General features: G+C 40.2%; 1 protein-coding gene across 1 annotated transcript in view; it reads left to right on the top strand.

The window, feature by feature from the left end:
- The window catches only part of LOC124789692 (solute carrier family 22 member 7-like), an 89,263-nt gene that overhangs the window by 58,677 nt on the left and 17,165 nt on the right, over window positions 1-13,421 (top strand). Inside the window, exons 6-7 of the mRNA XM_047257134.1 lie at window positions 5,407-5,628; window positions 13,065-13,279. Coding sequence (XP_047113090.1) covers window positions 5,407-5,628; window positions 13,065-13,279 — 437 coding nt within the window. The remainder of the gene's footprint in view (window positions 1-5,406; window positions 5,629-13,064; window positions 13,280-13,421) is intronic.

The following is a 13,421-nucleotide window of genomic DNA, read 5'->3' as shown; positions in this document are numbered from 1 at the left end:
ATGGCTCTGAGCACTATGGGATTTACCATCTGAGGTCATGAGTCCCCTAGAACTTAGAACTACTTAAACCAAACTAACCTAAGAGCATCACACACATCCATGTCCGAGGCAGAATACGAACCTGCGACCGTGGCGGTCACGCGGTTCCATACTGAGGCGCCTAGAACCGCTAGGGCACACCGACCGGCAGACTTTGGTTTCTTGATAGAATGCTGGCGAATTTCCGTCAGAGGAGACTTCTTACAAATCACTCATGCAACCGGTTGAAGTGTGTGAGACCCGTACCAAATAGGAATAAAAGGGGATACTGAACGTAGACAGAGAAGGGCAAAACGAATGGTCACAGGTTAATTTGATCCGTGGGAAAGTGACACAGGGATACTGAAGGAAACGAACTGGAAGGCTCTTGAAGATAGACATAAGCTATCCCAAGAAATTCTATTAATAAAGTTTAAATAACCTTGCTTAAATGACGACTCGAGGAGTATACTACAACCCCTACGTATCGCTCACATAGGGATCGTGATGAAAAGATTAGAATAATTACTGCACTCACGGATGAATTCAAATACTCATTCTTTACGCGCTCCATACATCAATGGAACAGGAGTAAACGCTAATAATGCCCTCTGTCATGCGCTTCACATAACTCGCAGTGTATAGATGTAGATGTAGATGAAGTGTTTCGAATAGCTCTGTTGCTTTTGTTCCGAAAGCAATTTTCCTGAAGAAAAAATCCTCATGACATTTCTTGCCTTGTCTAACCCGCTCGTTTGGTTATCTGTAGCTTCATCCTACTGAGTTGCGAAATCACCATGATCTTTGAGTTTTTCAGCCAAGTGATCATTATTATCGTTAGCCTTACCGAGTATTCGACGACTAGTAATGCCGTCTGGAAAGAAACATTTTTCAGTTGCATGACAGCTGAACTCAGCTATGGTAGTAAATAATTGCCCACATTGGCTGCTAAAATAAGTTATTACGCTGTGGTCTGAGGTTTCTTGCTCTTTGATATACCGCAGGCAACTGTGATAGATGAAAGAAGAGCTTTTGTAGGAATTACAGCATGTTTAGCGAAAGTTTTCCTTTGTTCTGTCATTTATTTAACTTCTTCATTTCCGACAGTAGTACACGATAAAACAATAGTTCAAATAACTGTCTCGTCATACTTCCTGTTTTTCCATTTAGCTTGTCAGGAGACGCGAGAGTTACCTTAAGCTTACTTGGAAGTGAGATCTGAATGTGTCTCCCATAATACTCGATGCGAACATCAAACTCGATAGCAGTTGGCGAATGGTGAAGTTTGCAGACGGCATACTGGATTTCGTCGTCAGTACTTCGTTGTAGCTAGCAAGCATTGCGACAATGCACCGTTTCAAGGAAACGATGTGTTGAAAATTTATCACAAACACATCACTCATGGAACGAGTCGTTAAAATTAACCGCCAGTTAAGGAGATATCGGCAGTAAAAACCGTCAGGCGCCTTCATAATTGCATGATACATTTGATATATCACGTATTGCAGTTACATTTAAAAATACGTCCATGGCTACCGTCAAATATAAATCATAGAAGACAAAAAACGATTTAAAATTATCTATATTCGACGAATCCAGTCTTCAGACTAATTATTACTGAATAAAAATAAATGAATCGTGTGGTACGGTTCGGTTGTCATCTGCCAGCTGTCATATTAACAGCATTTACTTGACGGACCGCTAGATATCACTTCTAGCGCACACGTTTCTCCTTTACTCAGAAAGCAAATAAACTAAATTGTTATTTTTGTGAAACGATGGCAATTTACTGGCTTTAGACACTAACAACACACGTCTATGGCCACCACAATAATAACCTTCTATCGAAATTTTCCGCTTGTTGTGTAATCCATGGAATAAAATCTAGTTTGCATGAGGCAACGTTATTTTTTCTTCTAACCTGAAATACATGCTATTCGTTTTATTAAATTTCGATGCTGATTTACTAGATATTGGTCAAATGCAAACGCCATTCTACCTCGTCAAATCGGAGTAAAAATTCGATAATTCCGAGATAATCGCCATCTTTGTAATTCGTTGGCTTTTTGCCTGGAACGAAGTCTGTCTCCTTTATAGTGGTCTTCAAGCTTGTCATTAGACGGGTGACGTCGCTTGGAATTAGTACTTGTATTGGCAGAATGACGTAATCTGTTTGACGGGATTCGCATATATATTCATTCTCTAAGAGGAATTCTGGTCTTTTATCTGTGGAACAACGATGTACTCCTTCGAATCATGGATGGGGGTTAGTGTATGTCTATTGATCATCGTATTATGAATGGAAGATAAAGCGATGTTTCGGTACCTATCGGGAAGTGGATAGGAGCTTGTGGGGTAGCTAGCTCTGAAGGTGAGGGCGTTGAGGTACGTGAGCTATGTGGCGCTTGTGCTGTTGTTGGCTGTCGGTTGTAATTAAACAGCGAAGTGCAGCACCCTCTGACTACGGTAATAGCTGTAGGAACGCTAGCACGGGGTACAAGTCTTTTACAGATATACTGTATGATCAAAAACTGAAAAACTGATCAACTGAAAATGACTTACAAGTTCGTGGCGCCCTCCATTGGTAATGCTGGAGTTAAATATTGTCTTGACCCACCCTTAGCCTTGATGACAGCTTCCACTCTCTAAGACGTACGTTTAATCAGGTACTGGAAGATTTCTTGGGGAACGGCAGCCCATTCTTCACGGAGTGCTACACTGAGGAGAGGTATCGATGTTGGTCGCGTGAGGCCTGGCACGAAGTCGGCGTCCAAAAACATCCCAAAAGTGTTCTATAGGATTCAGATCAGGACTCCGTGCAGGCCAGTCCATTAGTGGGATGTTATTGTCGTGTAACCACTCTGCCACAAGTCATGCATTATGAAAAGGTGTTCGTTCGTGTTGAAAGATGCAATCGCCATCCCCTAATTGCTCTTCAACAGCGGGAAGCAAGAAGGTGCTAAAAACATCAGTGTAGGCCTGTGCTGTATTAGTGCCACGCAAAACAACGAAAGGTGCAAGCCCCCTCCCTGAAAAACACGACCACACTATAACAACACCGCCTCCGAAATTTACTTTAGACACTAAACACGCTGGCAGATGACGTTAACAGGGCATTCGCCATACCCACACCCTCTACCATCGGATCGCCACATTGCGTTCCGTGATTCGTCACTCCACACGTTTTTCCACTGTTCAATCGTCCAATGTTTACGCTCCTTGCACCAAGCAAGGCGTCGTTTGGCATTTATCGGCGTGGTGTGTGGCTTACAAGCAGCCGCTAGACCATGAAATCCAAGTTTTCTCACTTCCCACCCAACTGTCATAGTACTTGCAGTGGATATTGGTGCAGTTCGGAATTCCTGTGTGATGGTCTGGACAGATGTTTGCCTATTATACATTTTGACCCTCTTCAACTGTCGGTGGTCTTTTTGGTCAACATACGAGGTCGGCCTGTACGCTTTTGTGCTGTATGTGTCCCTTCACGTTTCCACCTCACTGTCACATCGGAAAGAGCGGACCTAGGGATGTTTAGTATTCTGGAAATCTCGTGTACAGACGTATGACACAAGTGACATCCGATCACCTGACCACGTCCGAAGTCCGTAAATTCTGCAGAGGGCCCCATTCTTTTCTCTCACGATGTTTAATGACTACTGAGGTCGCTGATATGGAGTAGCTGGCAGTAGGTGGCAACACAATGCATCTAATATAGCAAACGTATGTTTTTGAGGGTGTCCGTATACTTTTGATCACATGGTGTATATACTGAAAGGAGTCTAGTGGGTTGCACTCCTATGTGGCATCCGAATATGATAATAATATTAATGTAAACCAAAACTGACTGTGATTTCATAAGCGATGTATCTCTCTGATAGGTTTTATAAAGCGGATCGCGGATTAGAGTAAGAGAGCGTTAGGCGCACAGTCGTGGGTAGCTGTCTGTTAGCGAAAGACGATGGAAGAGGCAGTTTTTGTGATGTACTCCTGGAAGCCACCATGTGTTAGATTAATATCGGAACTACGAGAATATTTAAGTAGAAGTCGTCTTGCAAGCAAAGTAAAGACGTTAAATAATTATGATTTTCGTTTTGCCAGCACGTTAGTATAGATGAGTTGGCTGATAACTGTCAATTGTTGAGCAACTCCAGAATGTAAGTAAACTGATCTGATAAAAAGGATAGTTAGATATTTCACTTTTGTAATGTTTCTAAGATTTGGTAACAGAGCTATATGTAATCTGACGATTTGCATTTATGCGATTTTAGTGAGGTTAGATAATACTTGCTGCATAAATCTCATTGTTCGTGAATTAGTTAGTAAATATAAAACATTATTCTAATCAATCAAACTTCAGTTGTCAAATGTTTCTGAAAAGACAAACTTAACTTGCAATATAATTTTTCTAAAAAAAACAATCAGTGTTAGTATTTCACCATGATCAGCATCATCTTCCTGTTTAGGTCATATGTTTTTCGAACAAGTTGGATTTTTTTAAAATGTTTTCATTTACCTCAGACCAGAAGCAGCATTTTTCATGTGAATTTCAAACTATTATGGCCAGCATTGCGCACTACTGAGATTGTAGCTAGTATTTTTTTTTTTTTATGAGAGATTGGAGTATATCGTGTTCCAACGTTGCTGGTTTTGAGGTAAGACAATTTCATGTATTGTTATGTGCACAGGGACCAAGGTTATCAGTTTTGAACAGGGCCAGAGGATTCAGTGCCTAAGGGGCTGAATGACTTTTGCAGTGACTGTATTTGTTTATTGGTATTGGGAGTTGCTTTGCCCAATCAGTTCGTATAAAGTTTGCTAACAATAACACAGAGCAAGCACACCACTTGCAGTTACAACACGCTACACGATAATTAGAATTACGTATCTAGTTTTGTATGCACTTGTCATCATTCAATGTTTTCCATAAAAGTCAGAATAATTTTACTAAGTATCGAAAAGATTTTATTTAATTAAAGGACGTTACAATATTACTGTTTTGGTCTTCAGTCTGAAGACTTGTTTGATGCAACACTCCACGCTAGTCTGTTCTGTACAACACTGTTAATGTCTGCATTACTAATGCGACTTAGAGCCACGAGAATTGTCTTACTGCAGTAAAACATTCGTCCCCTTCTAGAATTCTTACCCCAACACTTCCCTTAGCTACGAAATCAATGTTTTCTTAATTCCTCAGTGTTTGTCCTACCAACCCACCCCTTATTACAGTCAAATTGTGCCCTGAAGATCCTTTCTCGCCATTTCGATGCAGTACTTCTTCATTAGTTACTCGATCTGGCCATCTGATTTTCAGTATTCTTCTGTAACAACCCACTACAAATGCTCCTATTGTCATAAATTAAATTACATTAAGCGCCTCAAATGTCCCAGCTTTCTGCCGGAGTCTCCACGCTGGCTGCTAAATAAAGGACACACGAAGAAGGCGTTCCGCGTCGTCAGCAGGATCGCCGAAACCAACGAGAAGCCCATTCCTGACGACACGCTCGCTATGCTCAACACAATCACGAAGCGGCGGTCGCCCAAGATGGGAGTGCTGAGCCTTGTCACCAACAGAAGCCTGTTCAGAAACACTCTCATACTGATCTTCGGCAGGTGGGTGGAGTGAATCATCATCAAAAAAGGCCAACTTGGTTTACTACAGTCGATAGATCAACTTGTTTCAAGTACGCTCAGTCATTTCACAGCCTGAATGATTTTCGTATGGAGAAATTATTCCGTCTTGAACGAACAGTCTACATCCGTACATGATTCGGAGATGTTTCACCATCTTCAGTGGTCCATTTTATTTTCTGACAACAACAGATAAAAAAAACTTAACTTCTGTTCACTTTTGAACTTATGCTTGGCATATTGATAATATTATTAACAAAATATATACCTTCTGAAGTACTTGTAATTCGATAGCTGTTTATTCTGGACGGAGTCGGAATCAGCGGCGACGAGCGAAAATGTGTAGTCCGTGTAGTTGCGACAACGCTGTGTCAAGAATGGCGCATTGGTTACCACACCTTCCAGGTAAGTAGAAGATCTCGGGTTCGAATTCCGGTCCGGTACACATTTTCTCTCCTCGCCGCTGATTCCGCTAAATGTCCCGCTGCAGCTGACATCAGTAGTGATCCCCCTTCAATATACGTATAATGTTTCACAGTTTCGGATTCTGCAGCATTCATATAGAACATATCTACATCTACATACATACTCCGCAATCCACCATACGGTGTGTGGCGGAGGGTACCTCGTACCACAACCAGCATCTTCTCTCACTCCCCCACTCCCAAACAGAACGAGGGAAAAATGACTGCCTATATGCCTCTGTACGAGCCATAATCTCTCTTATCTTATCTTTGTGGTCTTTCTGCGAAATATAAATTGGCGGCAGTAAAACTGTACTGCAGTCAGCCTCAAATGCTGGTTCTCTAAATTTCCTCAGTAGCGATTCACGAAAAGAATGCCTCCTTTCCTCTAGAAACTCCCACCCGAGTTCCTGAAGCATTTTCGTAACACTCGCGTGATGATCAAACCTACCAGTAACAAATCTAGCAGCCCGCCTCTGAATTGCTTCTATGTCCTCCCTCAATCGGATCTAATCGGGATCCCAAACGCTCGAGCAGTACTCAAGAATAGGTCGTATTAGTGTTTTATAAGCGGTCTCCTTTACAGATGAACCAAATCTTCCCAAAATTCTACCAATGAACCGAAGACAACTATCCGCCTTCCCCACAACTGCCGTCACATGCTTGTCCCACTTCATATCGCTCTACAATGTTGCGCCCAAATATTTAATCGACGTTACTGTGTCAAGCGCTACACTACTAATGGAGTATTCAAACATTACAGGATTCTTTTTCCTATTCATCTGCATTAATTTACATTTATCTATATTTAGAGTTAGCTTCCATTCTTTACACCAATCACATATCCTGTCCAAGTCATCTTGTATCCTCCTACAATCACTCAACGACGAAACCCCTTACACCACAGCATCATCAGTAAACAGCCGCACATTGCTATCCACCCTATCCAAAAGATCATTTATGTAGATAGAAAACAACAGCGGACCTACCACACTTCCCTGGTAACTTACTGTTGCTTCATTTGTCTCTGTGACAAGTATAACAAGCCCCATAGTTATATCACTCTTGAATCTGTCAATCCAACTATACCAGGACATGCAAAAAGGTAATGCCTCCGAATTTTTGTGTGAAAAATCTTTTTTTAAATAAAACAAACGTCATCGACATTCTACATCTTTACTCTTCATTTCTGCATCTTTGCATCCCTCTGGTGTTACAGGGCGCCAAAATATTGTGTGTAGCATGGTAATTATGTCGTGCGCGACAACATCGTGTTGTTATCGAGTTTCGATTTCGAAAAGTTCTTCCACACATGGAGCACCACCTCCTTCAGCATAACAACGCCAGACCACATGCAACTGCATGTTTGTTAATTGCAAATTACGTGAATTAATTATACTTTACATTTTATTTATGGAATTTGTGCTACCTGTCACTTAATACAAGTAAATTTGGAAAAAGCTGAAACAAGTCAGCCTGGAAAGAAACTGAAATTGTGTCCTAATATGAGACAGTCAGACAAAACATTTAACACCGATCAAACGAAAAACAGGTGCACCCTAAAATAGTAATATTGTGTCCCTTACTGCCCCTCCAACATTTTCTGCCTTTTTTGTGCAAAAGAATTGCAGTAAGGGAAAACAAAAGCTGTCTTTCAAGCTGACATTCTTAGGGAGCTCAAGTACAGCATTCCATGGACTGTGCTCATTTCTCTATGTTAGTCTTCAAAGAAAAGAACCACTCCAGAATGTGCATTCATCGGCTTCTTCTTCATATTGCACATCTGAAGCACTGCCCTCAAATTTGTATCAGACTACGAATAACTGGAAGATTGTTTCCTGATTCTTTCTCTTTTTCCTTTTCAAGAATAAAACTTTCGATTCGGTCTCCTTCGATCCCGCTACAGTTTTCATCTTTTTTTTTTAACTATTTGAAATATTCTCCATGTGTAGATGAGGTTAGCTACACAACAGATGCAGAACGTACTGATTTTTCTTGATCAGGTGACTCTTGATGGGGCTTTATGATTTTGCGAACTGGCTGGATACCATTTAGTACTCTGCATCTTGCATATCAGACTCTATGTATACGACTATTACGTGAGAAGAGTCCATTTTTCCAGAGGCCGTTTATAGCATTTTCCATAGTGACTGCTCTGAAGTAGGCCAATCCAGATAACCTCTTAATGAAAAATGAGGTTGCTACCTGATCTGGATTATTTCCTCACCAGGTCTCTATTTCTTGAGGATAGCGCGTTTTCAACGGTGCAATGTACTCCACACAAGAGGCTATATTTTATGAGTGAATTGTTATAATATACAGATGATATGGGCACAGTTTTATATTGCTTTGGCTTCACACAAATATGATACGACGCCCATGAAGAGCTAGCAGAACAAGATCATCAAATAGATTCACAAACTTCAAAATATTGTCAAACTTTCACGGAGTAATGTTCCGTCATTTCAAAAATGGTTCAAATGGTTCTAAGCACTATGGGACTTAACACCTAAGGTCATCAGTCCCCTAGACTTAAAACTACTGAAACCTAAGTACATCACACACATCCATGCCCGAGGCAAGATTCGAACCTGCGACCGTAGCAACAGTGCGGTACCGGACTGAAGCGTCTATAACGCTCGGCCACAGCGGCCGGCTTCCGTCATTTCAACTAAATGAATGGCAGTTTGGTTTTTGCATTACGCATTTTGTTTATTAAGTATCTTCAGCGGCCTGTAATACATGTTTCTTTGCATGAGTTAATTACAATTATTTAATACGGTACTTTGCACACGTCACACTCTTGTTTTTCAGATTAGAAACAACTTTTGCAGCACAAGTTTCGTGAGGTTTATATTACCTTTTAGTGTTACTTTACTAATTTCAGTGTTGTTAGTTCATGTGTGTCGTCCTGGAGGTATGTTTACTCGGTCTCCATACTCCAAATGACCGGTTTCCGGCGTTTTATCGCCTACATTTATTGCAACACTTCACTCGCACTTTTCACTGTAAATTGAATTTGTGTGCGTTTACAGTTTGTAGTGTTTTCAACTATCACTGTTTGTGTATCTTTCGTCTTTTGTTTGCATGTACTTGCCCATGTGCGGTTTTATATGTGTTCATTTGTTGTATCTGTTTTTAGTTTGGTGTGTGTGTGTGTGTGTGTGTGTGTGTGTGTGTGTGTGTGTGTGTGTGTGTGAGAGAGAGAGAGAGAGAGAGAGAGAGAAAGGGACAAAGAAAGAGAGGGAGACAGAAAGTGTGAGAGAAGGGATTAATTAATTATTTAGTCTGGTTATGCTTTATTTATCTGCTCATTATTGTTTTCGTGTCTAACATGATCAGTGAGTTATTGATTATGTTAATTTCCTCATTAATTACATTCTTCTACATTGCAAGGATTCTTTGTATATGAAGGCTTTCCTGTAATGTCGTGAATTCTTTGTTGCAACTGTTCTCCTTAATAATTTTCATGTCTTGTGCTATGCTGGATGGTTCATGTCCATGTTTCATCAGGCGTTCAGCGAAGATAGAACATCTATCTTCATACTACCATCTTGTTATATGTTCTCAATAACTAGTTGTAAATTCCTGCCTGTCATTCCCCGACACACTGATATAGATTCTTGGGATTGGTATATAGCTGCTCCCTGGTATGTACATAGTTTTTCTGTAGTTGTTCGTAGATGTGATCGGAGTGGGCTTCTTGTTCTGTAAGCTATGTGTAATCTTCTTTTCTTTTGTACATTTGCTGCTTTGTGTGTTGATTTGTGTTTGTATATTAAAGTGTACCATTTCTTTACGTTATTCATGTTATGTTACTGTTTTGTGTTTCTATGTGTGCTGTGGTTTCTGCATTGTTTGTGGGGTTCTGTCAATATCATGTTCTCTACTTGTTTTCATTTTTCTTTAGTTGTGATTTGATTTTATGATTGAGACTTTGTACTATTTGGCTGTTATAACCATTGTTTGTGGTTATGAGTTGTACTATCTGTAATTCTTTTTCGTAATTTTCTTTGCTGGGTGGAATATTATTTAATCTGTGTAACATATGCCATAGGGTCACTAATTTTTGATTTTATGGTTGTTTGGGCGTGGCGTGTATAATAATTTGTGTCAGTGGCTATTGGGTTCCTAGAGATGTCAAATTTGTCCTTATTTCTGTTTCACTTTATCGTTATATCCAAGAGATGTACTTTCTTCTGTATTTCTTTTTCCATGGTTAATTCAATTGTTTTTTGTGTGCTGTTTTCGTCTGTATGCAGTTTATCTGTTATCTCTGTTGGTTCATCTGCCGTATAGATTATATCGTCCACATATTTGTACCAGCAGACAGTTTTGTTTCCTTTCTTTATGACGATTATATCACAGATTTTGTTTTCTTTGTGGTTGATGAATATGTTGGCAATGTTTCTGATACAGGGAATCCGATTGGAATGCTTTTTTGTGATTAAAATTCCTTTTCAGTCTGGAAGTAATTTTGAGATGTGATTACTGTAAGGTTTTCGTTATTTGTCTAATATTACCCACAGGTAGTATGTTGCATGTCAGTAGATTTTCAGTAAGTTTTATTGTGGAGGAGTACATGTTTTCTATGTTGAGTGACGCTCTTTGTGGAATATGTAAGTCTATTATATGTGTAATGAGTTCACTAGTGTTTTTCACAGTCTTGACATTCTACATTTCATAGTGTTGCGTCATTATTATGTTCATTTGTTTCACCACATGGTATGATGGTGCATTCATGAAATTTATAACATGCCTCGCTGGAATAAGTGTTTTGTGTCCCAAGTGTTAGTGCTCTCGAGTTCTTCTGCGCGATATATTGTTTTTGCTTGTCTCTCAGTATATGGCTGATGTCTTTGAGGCCGTTTTTTATATTTGTCTGGAAACATGCTATTGGATCAAATTTCAGTTCTGTAATGTTGTTAGAGGAGATGAAATCTTTCTGTTTATTGTGCTTTATTCATCAGCACTGTGATGTTCCCTTAGGAAATGAAATCTTTGGTTTTTTTACATCACTGTTCTTTATTGATCAATACTGAGCTGTTTCTCAGATCAGCTCTTGTAATTATGATGTTATTGGAGTGCAGTTTTTCTTTTAATTCCTTAGTGGTGTTATTTTCTTTTTGAAGTTTCCTATTTTGCTCTTTCTTTGATCTGGTTATTGTGGTGTCACAGCCAGACACCACACTTGCTAGGTGGTAGCCTTTAAATCGGCCGCGGTCCGGTAGTATACGTCGGACCCGCGTGTCGCCACTATCAGTGATTGCAGACCGAGCGCCGCCACACGGCAGGTCTAGAGAGACTTCCTAGCACTCGCCCCAGTTGTACAGCCGACTTTGCTAGCGATGGTTCAATGACAAATTACGCTCTCATTTGCCGAGACGATAGTTAGCATAGCTTTCAGCTGCGTCATTTGCTACGACCCAGCAAGGCGCCATTATCAATTGGTATTTATCTTGTGATGCATGTACCGTCAGACCGATGTTCACCAATTATGGATTAAAGTTAAGTATTTCAGAAGCTACATACTTTTTTTACTAGACTCAACTCCTTTAACTGTTCCAGACCTCACGCCAGCCTGCGTGAGCTTAAACGCGTGCCTTTCGGCTATCTCATAGTGGCTTGGCTGTCTTGCCAAGTCACAACAGTTATTATATTTATTTCCTCTATACTCTTGTTTCTCTTCCTCTACAAGGTTACATTTTCATTCTGCAATCAGATTTTATATGTCGTGTTGTTTATCTTCGTACTGAGATTGCATTAGAGCCCTTCTTTCTCTAGTTGTGTTTCTTTTGCTATTAATTCTCTGTCTGCTAGGTTTATTAGTTTTAGGTGGAATTTGTGGTGATTTGTGTTTGTACTTTCTTGTAAAAAAAAGAAAGAAACGGAAAAACGCAGGGACACAACAAATGAACAAGTATCTATCCACACGTACACAACACAAACAAAAGACGAAAGATAAACACACAGCGACAGTTGGCAACACTACACACTTTAACAACACACATTTAACACACAGTGAAACTTGCAAGTGACGTGTTGCGATAAATGTGGGCGAGAAAACGCCGAAAACCTGTCAGCTGGAGTCTGGACACCAAGTAAACACATTTCGAGCATGACACACATGAACTAACAACATTATATGTTTAACACGAAGCGATAATTTAACATCAAGAAATTTGTGTTGCAAAGTTGTTTCTAACCTGAAAAACAAGAGAGCTACTTGAGAAACCGTAACATATTAACATATTGGTAACTACTACGTAAAGACACATGTATTACAGGCCACTGAAGAACCACTGAAGCGAAAAGCGTATGGCAAAAAACAATCTCCCCTTCATTTAATTGCAAAGACGAAATATATCTGCACGAACTTTGAAGCAACTAAGGAACAACAGAAATCGGAAAATAATGATAAATAATCAAACGACATACTAATAACACGAGTCTGCATCCAGCCCCTAGGCGACAAGTTGAAATTAGCCTAATATGAGATAGCGTGCTACCGTATATTAGGAAAGAACCACCTCACGCCAGAAACCTAGCGCACTAGTTACGCTGCTCGGTTTGAAGGACTATTAAGTATAGTGAATGAAAGAGTACTTTGCGAAGTTTATAATCGTGTGGACACTGTTGCAACAGCTACTCGACTTCAGATATTAAAGCCCTACAAACACAACAAAAAACTTGAAATTTAAGGCTTGTAAAACGAATTTTCGACAATATCCAGCTTCGTAATAGTCTTACTGTCACTGCTTTACGCCTCAGGTGATGTGAAATCTAAGTTCCGATACCTCCCAGCAGAGTGGTAGATTAATGTGTGGATTCGCATTCCGATATCGAAAAAATCTTAACATGAAATACATATTTTAGGAGCGGAAACCACTTATTTTCAGTCATCGTTCGAACTCGAATGTTTCTGATGGCTCATCTGTCACCCTATTTCCACAGGTGCGTATGCATCCTGACCACGAGCTGCATTCGGTTTAACGTCGGGAACCTGAGCGGTAATCCGTTCCTGGCCTTCATAGCTCAAGGTGTCGTCGACGCCCCGGCGCATTTGGCAGCGCATTTCCTGGGCAACAAGTTCGGTCGGAGGTTCACAGAGGCGTTGTCGCTGCTGACAGCAACTCTCGTTTCTATTGTTATTATTATTGCAATAACAGGTAAGCGTAATATTGTTGTAATTGCTGATGTCTTACGTATTTGATCGCGGTATTGGATGTTAACAACAGTAGGATAGCTCTGTGCGCTGCTCTAGCGAATATCAACGGTTCGGAAATAATGACCTATCATATTGTGGCCATA

The sequence above is a fragment of the Schistocerca piceifrons genome, chromosome 3, assembly GCF_021461385.2.
Source record: "Schistocerca piceifrons isolate TAMUIC-IGC-003096 chromosome 3, iqSchPice1.1, whole genome shotgun sequence".
NCBI lineage: Eukaryota > Metazoa > Arthropoda > Insecta > Orthoptera > Acrididae > Schistocerca > Schistocerca piceifrons.
Note: the sequence above shows the minus strand (reverse complement) of the source record. Positions and strands in the feature narration are given on the sequence as shown.